Raw genomic sequence first — 11935 nt, forward strand, 5'->3', positions numbered from 1 at the left:
TTGTGGGTCATTCAAAATTCAAAATTAAACGGGCTTTTGTCTAAAAAATAAGGTCCAATCAATTTTATTTTTATTTTATGAAATTTACATGTAAATACTAGTAGCTAGCCCATTAATTTTCCAAGCCCATACACAAACCATCAAACCCTCAGCAACTTGAACAGGCAAAGCAAAGCAATGTCCATTTCTCGTCTTCACTCGTCAGTCTTCATTTTCAATTTTGATCTCCCACCGGTCACTACTCTGCCTCATTCTCTGTGACACGGCGGCGTCACGAAACCAGGTGAGCTAGTTACTCTCTTTCTAATTCTTCATTGCTTATTGTGTTGCCTCGTTCTCTCATTTTTTGTTTTATTTGATTCACGATCGAAGATGTGGGTATGATTGATTTAGGGTTCTATCAAACGCAAACGTTCAGTATTCCTTCGTTTCATTCTCGTTGTTTTTTCTACTGTAAAAATTTCATTACAAGCTCGAAGTAAAACCCTAATTGCTGTTTGGAGATAATGAAAATGAAAATTTAATTACTCTTGTTAGGTTTGCTAACTGTAGAAAGCAGCTATTTGATGATCCATGAATACATAAGGAAGCCAAGCGCCATTTGATTGTATACAAGAACACTGGCTCTTTTATTTCTCCTGTTTTGGTGATTTTAGATTCACATGTTAAGTTCCAGCTTCAACATTGTTAACAAGGCATTTTGTTTCAGAGTGCCTGCTCACTTAACCAGTGTTCCAAAAATCGGCCTAGGTAGCCTGGGCCAATTACTCCTCTAGGTTCCGATTACTCCTCTAGGCGCTAGGCCTCGGCCTACAGACTAGCGATTTTTGGAACATTTTAATCAGCAAGATATAGATTTTTAATGTAGCAAAGCTGATACATTGCATGTTTTGCCACTCAAGAAGATATAGATCACTCTATTAGGATATACAATCTAACCAAGGCTTATCTGGTTTTCATGTATGGTTATCATTTTTGTTTTGTTTGCTTCTTTAGTATATGGGTCATATAGTATGAAAGAATTGACACATGTTTTCAAATATTTTTAAACAAATGGGGTCAAAACACAATTATTGAAACTGTGTTTTAGGCAAAACTTAAAAAACAAATATGGATCAAACTTAAAATTTTAAAACATCATTTTGTAAGACCCATCCTCTTCTCTCGACTGAGGCTAGGTTTCCTCACATATTCACTCCTTTCGGTGGCTTACCATCGTCTTCTTCCCCTTGAACGACGCAGCGACGCCATCCTTTCTCCTCCACGCCATCGTCTTCTTGGCATCAGTCACCACCAGCAGCCAATGACACCATAGTATTCTTCTCCTCTACTCCACAGTCCATCGACGCCATCTCTCTTTACTGCTCACTGCTCACACGAGTCAACGACTGCAGGAGGTATACTTGCTGTTTGGATCTTTTTTCAATTAGATTAGGCTCTGTTTTTAATTGGGTTAGGTCAATAGCATCTGGAATTTGATTTATTAATTGGGTAGCTTAATTAATCTAAATTCTTGGTTGCTGTTTGAAATATGGTTTATTATTTGGGTAGGTTTATTACCTTGCTGTTTGGATAGTTTTTAAATTAGATTTAGGCTCTGGTGTTGGTTCATAATGTGTTTATTAATTGGAATTTGGTTCATGATGAATGTGTGCATATGGAATTTTGTTTATTAATTTTAACTTGAGATCATTTATGTTTTATTGTGTGTTGCAATAATATTATATATATGTATTATTATAAATACTGCCATCATCAATTTATCATTCTTCCCTTGAGAGTTTGCTGATATATAATTGTATTCTCTCCTTCTTCTGTGGTCTGGCAGAGAACCTGAAAGAGTACATCAATGGCAGGCCAAGCTGCAAAATCTGTGGCAAAGACAATTGGAGGGTACCAGTACCCATGGCGCGAGAAGTTGGCTAAACACAGCTCTGAGCTATCCAAGGGTGTGTGGGGTTACTGGCATCTAGGGGCATGGAAGCCGCTTGGAATCAGTGCTCGTCATCGAGCTAAAATTAGAAGGGAAGTGCTCCTCGCGGGACAGGATTGGCCATATGATCCAGCAAGGAAAGAAATGAGAACCAAGAGGAAAGGGCACAAAGTTGACAGGATAGCTGCAGAGAAACGGGAAAACACTGCCAAGTTGATGGTGAAGATGCCACAAATGTTACTTGATTACAAGAAGCGCGTGTGGGAGAAGAGGATGAAGGAAGAAGAGAAGAACAAAAGCTGATCTTGTGTGAAATGCTGCTTTGTTTTGAAGTCGTCCTTGTTTTGGTTGAATGATGTTGGTGTACTTTGTCTGTGTTAAATGTTTGCAAGAACCACTAGAAGATATGTTTGCATCATCACTTCACTAGTGTATAAGTGCCAGCATTTTGTTGTGTTGGCTATTGTCTTCTTTTGGTGTAAAATTTACCCCTTTTTTAATCTTTCTTGCAATTGTTTCCAGTATACTTTTTAAGTAGAATATGGGCACCTTGCTTTGTTCCAAAACAAAACCGGCTGCCAATTTGAGAGAATTTTTTACGTGTTAACCCAAAACAAAAGAAGACGTCTTTTGTATTTTGTCTTTTGTTTTTGTTTTTGTTTTTTAGCAAAAAAGAAGACGTCTTCAACAGAGATGTCAAGTAGGCTAGTAAATCTAATTGCAAGAGAAACAGTACCTTTGGGCTGGATTCAATTCATACACTGCCAAAACTATAAAATGGCAATAAGTATATTTAAAAAAAATAAAAAAATAAAAGGGAAAGAAGGTTCCACCGAGATTTGAACTCGGGTTACTGGATTCAGAGTCCAATGTCCTAACCACTAGACCATGGAACCAGTTGTTCATACGGCTCAAAGTTTGCTATATATAGTAACTGGCTGACATTAAGAGTCAAAGATTCCAATCCGAGGAATCACAGAGGCATAAAGAGTTGAGCTGATCAGATGCAGACGAGACCATGTATGAGTACATGAGCTCACAAAGATTTGAGCTGTCAGTTCCCAGTTGAGTTGATGAGTATGATGAACAGTGCCTGAGACACAAGACGTTTACCGTTTTATCATATGATTGCCCAAAACACAATAAAATCTCTGTTGGTCTTTAGCTGATAGCTTCTACGAAAATGACGTCGCTCGGTGACACACATGGGTCAGTGTTGTCCCTTCACATTCAAAAAAAGCCAGAAATTTTTTTAAATTTTTTTTCTTCTTTTCTATTTATTTATCACCTACCGTTCTCAATTACTGCGTTTGTAAAAGATGGTTTGTCAATGGACTTCAACCATCCGGCCCAACAATTAATGTCCGAAATAATACTAATAAAGGTCTGATCTTTGATAACAGTTGGCTGTTTTGTTTCATTTTCCAAGGTGGGGTTTTGATCATTTCTTGGTGCAATAACTTGGTTTGTGTGAAAAGCTGAAGCGGTATGTCTACTAGCTGCTGCTGCTGAGGAGTGAGGACCCAAAGGAGGATGGAGAAGGTTGCTGAAGAGACGCAGAGGAAGAGGAAAGCTCCTGAGGAGGTGGGCAATGGCGAAAATGGTGGTGGAGCTGAAGAGGATCAACAGAGGCAAAAAAGAAGTAGGCAAAAAAGTGACGGAATTCTGGGAAATGGGGATCAGGACACTGCAGGTGAGCTGGTTGAAGGATGGTTTGGCGGTGGTCTGAGTGTTGGTGAAGAAATTGCTCGCCTTTTTGGTGAAGTGAGTGGTGGGAGTGTTGGCCTTGGTATTGATGGCATTGATGGTGAAGGTGTGAATTTCTGGGGTGGTGGAAATGGACAAGACACTGAGGTTGGTGGGTTTGATGTAGCTGCATGCAAATTTGGTGGTCAAGGTTTCGGTTTGGAAGAAATTCAAGATGGGTTCGGTGTAGCTGGTTCTGAAAATGGTGGTAGAATTTTGAGTTGTGACAATTTTGGATATGGGTTTGTTGAAAATAAGAACCCAGATGGAGGTTTGGGTCTTGATGGCAGAGGCATTCAGTTTTGGGGCAGTGAAAATTCTTGTGGACTAGGTGGTGGGATGCTGGATGGTGAGGGAAACCAAGTTGTTGGGTCTTCTGATCTATATGCTTGTAAAAATGCCGGTGAAGGAATTCAAGGCCTATTTGGTGGCGACAGAGGTGGACTTGGAGGTCTTTTAAGAGGTGAGAGTGATCAGTTTTGTGGTGGTAAAGCCGTTTCTGCAAATGTTGATGATAAAAGAGTTCAAGGCTCTTTAAGTGAAAATGCATCTGGAAATAAAGGTAAAATTTTGGAGAGTCAAGACGAATATGGTGAAGGTAGACGTGGAGATGATGCTAGAGAAGAGGTGGCCCGGTCAAAAGGTAAGCGTGGGAGGCCAAAAGGATCAAAGAACAAGAAGAAGATTCTTGAGGCTGAAGAGGGCATTAAACAGTTGGGTGGAATTTCCAGAGACAGTGTGGGTGGAGAAGAGATTGCGAGGCCGAAGAGTAAGCAAGGAAGGCCGAAGGGGTCCACGAACAAGAAAAAGAAGGATCTTGCAAATGATAAGAATGAGGATGTGCCTGTTGACAATGTGGATGGTGAAGACTCTGTGAGGCGAAAGAGTAAGCAAGGTCGACCAAAGGGTTCTAAAACTAAAAAGAAAGATGTTGTCAATGATAAAAGTGATGCTGTGCCTGTTTTGGGTGAAAATACTAAGGATTTGGTTGCCGTAGCCACTCCTGGTAATGAAGTTAGGAATGTGATTGTTTTGCCAAAGACAAAGCTTGGTCGACCAAAGGGTTCGAAGACCAAGCGAAATCTTACAGGTGAGGAAAATCATGGCACGACAGGATCAGGAGCTGTTGCTGTGGGCATTGACATATCAGTTCCGCCTATTGGTTTGGAGAAACGAATGATTGCTCTTATGGGTGAACAAAACAGGAAAATGGAAGTTAAAGCGTGCAGTGGTTATGAATTTGGAGATGAGATTGTGCAGTTGAAGGAAAAAGGTGGTTTGCCTACGAAGACAATTCCTGTAAATGATGGAAATAGTGCAATGTCAAGCGAAACTTCGGGCAGAAATTGCACTGGTGGATTGATGGCCTGTTTGACGGATTTGGAAAATGAGAGGCCAAATCTTGTAAGCAAGGGAGATAAGGGGCTGCCTGGTGAATCCACTTGTGGAAGTGAGTTTGTCCAGCCAAAGGTTAAGCGTGGCCGATTCAAGGATCCCAAGAAGAATAAGAAAAAGCTTGTAGAAACAGAAAATCAGGAAATTCCTGGGGACATCCTGGATGCTAAAGATGGCACTGATAGAACACTTCTTGCGACAAGTTTGAAGAATCAGAGACCTGTCCTTACAGGTGAGAAAGATATGCAATCGAATAAGGAAGTTTTTGATAGCAATGAAGATGGATATGAGACTGCTCAGCCAAAGAATAAGCGCGGTCGACCAAAGGGTTCAAAGACTAAGAAGAAGAAAGTTTCTGGTCAAGATAATCAGAGAAACCCCAGCAAATTTGTGAGTGGTAATGATGGTAAGGTTGAGGTGGTCTGTTCAACCGGGTTGGAGAATGAGATCTTTGTTGGAAAAGAAGTGGGGAGATTGCCAGGTCAAGCCACTTCCAAAAATGGAGGTGGAAATGAGTTTTTACAGCGAAGGGGTAGGCGCGGCCGACCAAAGGGTTCAAAGAGCAAGAAGAAAAATCTTTCCGGTGATGAAAAAAGGGAAGTGCCTACTGAAGTCATGGGTGGTATGAATGGCAGATATCAGACTGATTTGTGTACGAGTTTGGAAAATGGGGGGCCTATTCTTGTAGGTAAGGAAGCTGTTGAAATGAAAGTTGGAAATGAAATTGTCAAGGTGAAGAATAAGCGTGGTCGGCCAAAGGGTTCAAAGACTAGGAAGAAGAATATTTTAGGTAAGGAAATTCAAGGAATGCCTAGTGAAACAGTAGTTGGTGATCATGATGATGGTAAAGATACTTTTCTGATGAGTTTGGAGAATGAGATGACCATTCTTGTGGGTGAGGAAGATAAGAGAATGCCTGCTGAAGCATCTGGTTATAATGAAGGAGGAAATGAGGTTGCCCAACAAAACAGTAGACGTGGCCGACCTAAGGGTTCAAAAAACAATAAACTTAAGGTTACTGTTGGAGAATATCAAAGCCAGGAAGCAGAAAAGGTTGGAAAAATTAGTGGTGGGGATGAAAGTTCACAGAATAAGCGAGGCCGGCCTAAGGGTTCAAAGAACAAGAGAAGATTTTTGAGTAAGATTACAGTGCTGAAGCATCAAATGTCGGCATCTCTCTTAGAGGTAGAATATCAGAAAGAAAAGGATTTGAAGGAGAAATTTCCGGTGAGGCAATTGAAGAACTCTGACGATACAGAGAGCAATAACCATAACAGGCCTAGAGGGAGACCTAGGAAGTTCAACAACCAACAACTGAATGCCAGTGACTTTCACAGAGGAAAATCTACTGATACATCTGTGAGTTGCCCTAAATTCGTTAATGCATTAATTGATTGTCATTTGGAATTTATACTTTTACAGGAAAATCCACTCTAACAATTTTTTCTTTTAGGATGATAACAGTAGGAAAAAGGAGAGTTTAATGTGCCACCAGTGCTTGAGGAATGACAGAAAAGGTGTTGTCATTTGTTTGAATTGCAGAAAGAAACGCTATTGCTATGATTGTGTTGCAAAGTGGTAATGATCTACTCATTGAGAAAGACTTTTTTAACGATTCTCAGCTTGAGTTTAGTAGCTCCAATTTATAATCATAAAGAATTTCCCCAATTCTAGTATGTAGAATTATTTGGTTGCACAAAGTAGATTTTTCATTAACGAAGTAGGTCGTGGGACTTCTGTTTCGTCATTGTCAATTAGTATCAATGTTCTTATATATCGCTGATATGGATGAGTCTCATCAAATTTTTCTGATGGTACTTTCAAATAAATGAACAGGTACCCAGACAAGACAAGAAAGGACATAGAAATTGCTTGTCCTTATTGTCGTGGTAACTGCAACTGCAGAATATGCCTCAAGGAGTATTTAGTTGTGATGGTGTGTGCATTACGTTGATTTTCTTCTTCTCTCTGTTTCTTTTCTTCCTATTCTGGTTATGTATTTTCTTTTTGGACCAAACAAAGTACTTGCTTTACAGGCTGGGAATGAAGGAACAGATGCAAATGTTAAGTTGCAAAAGTTGCTTTACTTGCTATGCAAGACGCTGCCACTCCTTAGGCATATTCAACAGGAGCAGATGTCCGAGTTAGATGTGGAAGGCTGTTTACGAGGTATTGTAATATAATACTTTTCTCCTTTAGCTTTAATTGCTAGATTGACCGTTCAGAAACCATAATGCTTAAGGACAGGTTTTCCCCCTCTTGTTTCATAGGTATCCAATTGACAGAAGAGGATCTCACGAGGTCTATACTAGAGGATGATGATCGAGTGTATTGGTATCATCTCATTCTCCCTGATGATTGAAATTGAGACACTAATTATCTATTAGTTGTTTTTTCAGAAATTTCATTTGTATGCGTATATGTATATGTATATGTTCTCTTATGTTGGTAAATAGAATAGTTTGGTGGAGTAACTGTTCTGTCTTTGTTGTTTTGATGTCAACTGTTATTCTCTTATTGGGTAGGATTGGACCTAACTGGTGGCATAGTTTTCTGGGGTTATTTTTACTCACATTCTTGGGACTATAGAAAGCCAGTGACCCTGTGCTGTCTATGTACATTGTATAAGACATATGATGTAGTTATCAGGATTGAAGCTGTGTGCTTGAGTATTTGATGAATCTCATTTCTTCCAATATAACATTTTCTTGGTGAATCATTCTTTATGTCCTAGATACGAGGATTGTGAAATTTTTCTCTCCCTGTTTTTCAGTCAAAAGTATTTATTGTTTCGTTCATATGGTACAAAGTTTGTGACCTTGTACAAATTCAACAGTGACAATTGCAATACATCCATTGTCAATTTCCACAGAAGCTGCCCCAATCCTGATTGTTCTTATGATCTCTGTCTCACTTGTTGTTCGGAACTAAGGGAAGTATGCCAGCCTAGAGGTGGTGAAGCCGAATCTTCTCATCAGCAGTATTGCGAAAGAGCATATGGTCAAGGCCCAGTCTCAAATGGCAGCCATATTCCTGCAAATGGGAATAGATATGTATCCCAGAGCCAAATGGCCATACCAGTAAATAGGTGCACAAATCATATGTCATCCGACTTTCCTGATTGGATAGCAGAAGCTGATGGTAGGATTCCTTGTCCTCCAAAAGCACGAGGAGGTTGTGGTACCAAGTTACTTGAACTGAGACGTATCTTTGAAGCTAATTGGGTTGAAAAACTAATTTCGAGTTCTGAGTACCTCACTATCAATTATCAGTCACCAGATATTGACTTTTCTCAAGAATGTTCTTTGTGCCATCCTATCAGTTCTGCTGGAAGTGGAGTAAAAGCTGCTGAAGTAAGGCAGGCAGCTTATAGGGAAAACTGTCATGATAACTCTCTCTACTGCCCAAATGCTGTTCATCTGGGAGACAATGATATTGAGCATTTCCAGTTACACTGGATGAGAGGTGAACCTGTTGTGGTAAGAAATGTACGTGAAAAGGCTTCTGGCCTTAGCTGGGAACCAATGGTCATGTGGAGGGCTTTTATTGGGGCAAAAAAGGTATTAAAAGAGGAGGCAGTCAGGGTTAAAGCCATTGATTGCCTGGATTGGTGTGAGGTATGTGGGAATTTTCAACAGGTTGAACTTGATTTTGCATTTTACTCTTTCCTATCTGATTATTTATTTATTTCTTTATACTTTTGCACAGTGTTAGTAATTGCTAACATTTAATCTCCACTGCTTAAAATGAGGTTTTGATCATTCATTCACAGCACTACCAGTGATTCTGCCTGCAGTTAACTTATTTAGAATGCTGACATAATTTCTTGCACTTTTTGTATTTACTGATTTTATTTTATTTTATTTTATTTTTTTCCAGAAAAAGTTCTCTCTTGCACTTTTAATTTGTAACTTTCTCTTTCAATTTGGCGCTGCAGGTTGAGATTAATATTTTTCAGTTCTTTAAGGGCTATATAGAGGGCCGTAGGTATAGTAATGGGTGGCCAGAGATGTTGAAGCTGAAGGATTGGCCTCCATCCAATTCCTTTGAAGAGTGTTTACCAAGGCACGGTGCTGAATTTATTGCCATGCTTCCGTTCAGTGACTATACCCATTCCAAATCAGGTGTACTAAATCTTGCTACAAAGCTTCCTATTGTTTTAAAGCCAGACTTGGGACCAAAGACATACGTCGCTTATGGATCAATGGAGGAGCTTGGTAGAGGTGATTCAGTAACCAAACTGCATTGTGACATTTCTGATGCGGTACACAATTACCCTTGTAAAATTTTGATATTTTAGTTACCATGTTCTAAGGCTTATGTATTGTTTCTTTTATCAATTTTGGATTTATTCTTGATTAGCAATCGTTTCCTGCTGTACTCATTTGCTTTTCTATGCAATCAACTCATTAAGTCATACTGTTTTCATAATTTCTGTTTAGGTTAATGTACTGACACACACAACCGAAGTAAAGATTCCTCCTGGACAGCGTAAAATCATCGACCAATTACAGAAGAAATATGGAGCTGAAAAGGAAATAATTGAAGAAAAATCATGTAATGAAGAATACTTTGAGCCTTCTAATGTGACAGAAGACATGAAGTTTGTCAATGAGGCAGATTTCTCACGGAAACTATTTTCAGGCAATGTTATTAACAACTTAGAGTCTCTGGAGTCTGATTCAAATTCAAGCACAAATGTTCAAAGTAATGATACTTCAGAGGTTGAATATGGAGGTGCTGTGTGGGACATTTTTCGTCGGCAAGATGTACCTAAGTTAATAGAATACCTACTGAAGCATCACAAAGAATTCCACCACATCAATAATGCCCCTGTGAATTCTGTGCGTATCATTGGCTATCACCTTGGTACATATTATTTTGATTTAAGTCACTCTAAGTTGATGTGCTGATCTTAAACTTGCTTCAGGTTATTCATCCTATTCATGACCAGACGCTTTATCTAGATGAGAAGCATAAAAAGAAGTTGAAGGAAGAGTTTGGTAAGAAATTGCATATCTTTAGCGAGTCATTAACGTTGAACAGAATTGTAAAACTGAGTCATTCTGACTTAATAGCATTACTGACCGTGAATATTACCCTTTTTCAGATGTTGAGCCTTGGACATTTGAGCAACACCTTGGTGAGGCTGTTTTCATTCCTGCTGGATGCCCACATCAAGTGAGAAATAGGCAGGTGAGGTTTCCTCCCATCAATATGCCAATTTATCATGACTTCGTTTCTTTAGTACTGCTATTTTGTCAGTATTTATCCGATGTATCAAGTTTTATACTGTTCTCATTTTCTTCTCAGTCATGCATTAAAGTGGCCCTTGACTTTGTTTCCCCCGAAAATGTTCAAGAATGCATTCGGTTAACAGAGGAGTTTCGCTTGCTTCCAGAAAACCATAGATCCAAGGAAGATAAATTGGAGGTAGTGTTATTTTGGATTGTTTATACAGCACGTCATTAGATGGTTTTGCAGCCTCATTTATTTGAGTGTAATAGGTTGAATCACTAGTAAAGCATGCAGTTGGCTTCTCAGCCATATGATTATATGATTTTCTTGTTATGTATTGTTAGCTTCAGGAGTGAGATGATGCATCTCTGTCCAACCAAAATATATCTATCTTCGTATCTAAAATTGAGCACACAATGCCATGTAAGAATATGCCACTGACTTGTTAAACTTGTACAGGATAACTAACTGGTTAGGACGAACTTATATATTTCTGTGGATTTTTATGGAATATTACCTGCTCTAAAAGAAAATGTTGCATACTTAATCTTGTATGGTACTTGGTAGAATGCGTAAGGGCTTTAGAGATTTTGCTGTTTTCAGGTGAAGAAGATGGCCCTATATGCAGCAAGTGATGCTATAAGTGAAGCCAAAAATCTGATGTCTGTAAAGTGAGTGTGAATGATCTTACTCTCGACTTCATTATCTTTTTTACATGTATGACAAAATAAGCCATGTGTTCATGGATTTCAATGGAATTCAATGGAATTGGTAGATTTCTTCCCGTGCAGAATATTTATGATTTGCCTTTTTTCTGTGGGAAAAAGAAATGTCTACTGTCTTTCACTAACATTATCTGCAGCATTTGTATAGTCGTTATGATTATTAGTTCTTGTTTTCTGTTTACTGGGTTCTGATTGTTTTCATTGACCTTGAAGTTCTTTAAACGGGGCCAGGAAGCTTAGGAGCAGCCGTTCCAATTCAAAGTGCCAATTGGAGAGGTAGATGCTAGCTTGTTATCGTGTTGTAGATCTATTTGACTACAAATGCTGGTTGTTGTCAGCATATTAACTCACAACCATTCTCCACTTTTAGAGCTTAGAATTATGAATCCCAAGTGTCTGTAGAGAAGTGGTCTTTTGTTCTTTTGGTCTTTAGTCTTCATTTTCATGGTATGGGGCCGTGGGCACGCATGTTCAGATGAACCCCTACTTCACTTTGCTGCATTGTATTTGTACAGGAAGAACTATATTTCATGTACATGATATGGAAGCTTCGTATGACAATTTTGCTATTTGTATTGAATCAGTTCAAATTGTTCTATCAAATTTTATGGGACCGAAAATTTGTACCTTTTAGTGACAAAAAAGAAAAAGAAAAAAAGAAAAGGCAATGATTCAAATCAAGATTTATATGGTACCCTATATCAATTCACAAAAAGAAAATAAAAATTCCGATCCAGTATAGAAATAGTCCGGATTATGTATTATATATTTCACTTACTAATAGTATAGAAATGTATTAATTTCCTTTCACAAGCATATGAATTTTACAAATTATCAGAAATTCAACTTAACTTATTAACTTATATAAGTTAAAATTTGTATTTCAATATAACGTAAT

The 11935-nt window shown here is 38.7% G+C and overlaps 2 protein-coding genes and 1 non-coding gene across 5 annotated transcripts; 2 read left to right on the plus strand and 1 right to left on the minus strand.

Moving 5' to 3' along the window:
• The first annotated feature begins 112 nt into the window (after positions 1 to 112).
• On the plus strand, positions 113 to 2525 carry LOC117620272. 2 transcript variants are annotated; one of them, XM_034350426.1, is made up of 3 exons: positions 129 to 283; positions 1243 to 1397; positions 1829 to 2525. In XM_034350426.1, exon 3 carries the CDS (start codon positions 1850 to 1852, stop codon positions 2234 to 2236), a length of 387 nt encoding a protein of 128 aa, XP_034206317.1. In that variant the 5' UTR covers positions 129 to 283; positions 1243 to 1397; positions 1829 to 1849; the 3' UTR covers positions 2237 to 2525. The 2 variants fall into 2 exon arrangements, with proteins under 2 accessions (XP_034206318.1, XP_034206317.1); XM_034350427.1 differs by lacking the exon at positions 1243 to 1397 and having other exon boundaries at positions 113 to 283.
• A 232-nt stretch (positions 2526 to 2757) lies between these two features.
• On the minus strand, positions 2758 to 2829 carry TRNAQ-CUG. The gene has a single exon. It is a non-coding gene; the product is annotated as a tRNA-Gln (tRNA).
• Positions 2830 to 3239: 410 nt separating this feature from the next.
• On the plus strand, positions 3240 to 11617 carry LOC117617278. 2 transcript variants are annotated; one of them, XM_034346596.1, is made up of 14 exons: positions 3240 to 6433; positions 6528 to 6652; positions 6911 to 7010; positions 7111 to 7243; positions 7345 to 7408; positions 7911 to 8691; positions 9012 to 9338; positions 9517 to 9631; positions 9719 to 9918; positions 10005 to 10077; positions 10185 to 10270; positions 10388 to 10507; positions 10916 to 10983; positions 11251 to 11617. In XM_034346596.1, exons 1-14 carry the CDS (start codon positions 3467 to 3469, stop codon positions 11315 to 11317), a joined length of 5226 nt encoding a protein of 1741 aa, XP_034202487.1. In that variant the 5' UTR covers positions 3240 to 3466; the 3' UTR covers positions 11318 to 11617. The 2 variants fall into 2 exon arrangements, with proteins under 2 accessions (XP_034202487.1, XP_034202486.1); XM_034346595.1 differs by having other exon boundaries at positions 9517 to 9918.
• Positions 11618 to 11935: the final 318 nt, after the last annotated feature.

This window comes from Prunus dulcis, chromosome 2 (assembly GCF_902201215.1).
Source record: "Prunus dulcis chromosome 2, ALMONDv2, whole genome shotgun sequence".
Classification (NCBI taxonomy): Eukaryota; Viridiplantae; Streptophyta; class Magnoliopsida; order Rosales; family Rosaceae; genus Prunus; species Prunus dulcis.

Bases quoted from the DNA above. Each gene is read 5' to 3' on its own strand.
- LOC117620272 (XM_034350427.1), top strand. From the start codon at position 1,850: ATGGCAGGCCAAGCTGCAAAATCTGTGGCAAAGACAATTGGAGGGTAC.
- LOC117617278 (XM_034346595.1), top strand. From the start codon at position 3,467: ATGGAGAAGGTTGCTGAAGAGACGCAGAGGAAGAGGAAAGCTCCTGAG. The intron at 6,434-6,527 runs GTGAGTTGCCCT...TTTTTCTTTTAG, and splicing joins GAAAATCTACTGATACATCT to GATGATAACAGTAGGAAAAA. The intron at 8,692-9,011 runs GTATGTGGGAAT...TTGGCGCTGCAG, and splicing joins ATTGCCTGGATTGGTGTGAG to GTTGAGATTAATATTTTTCA.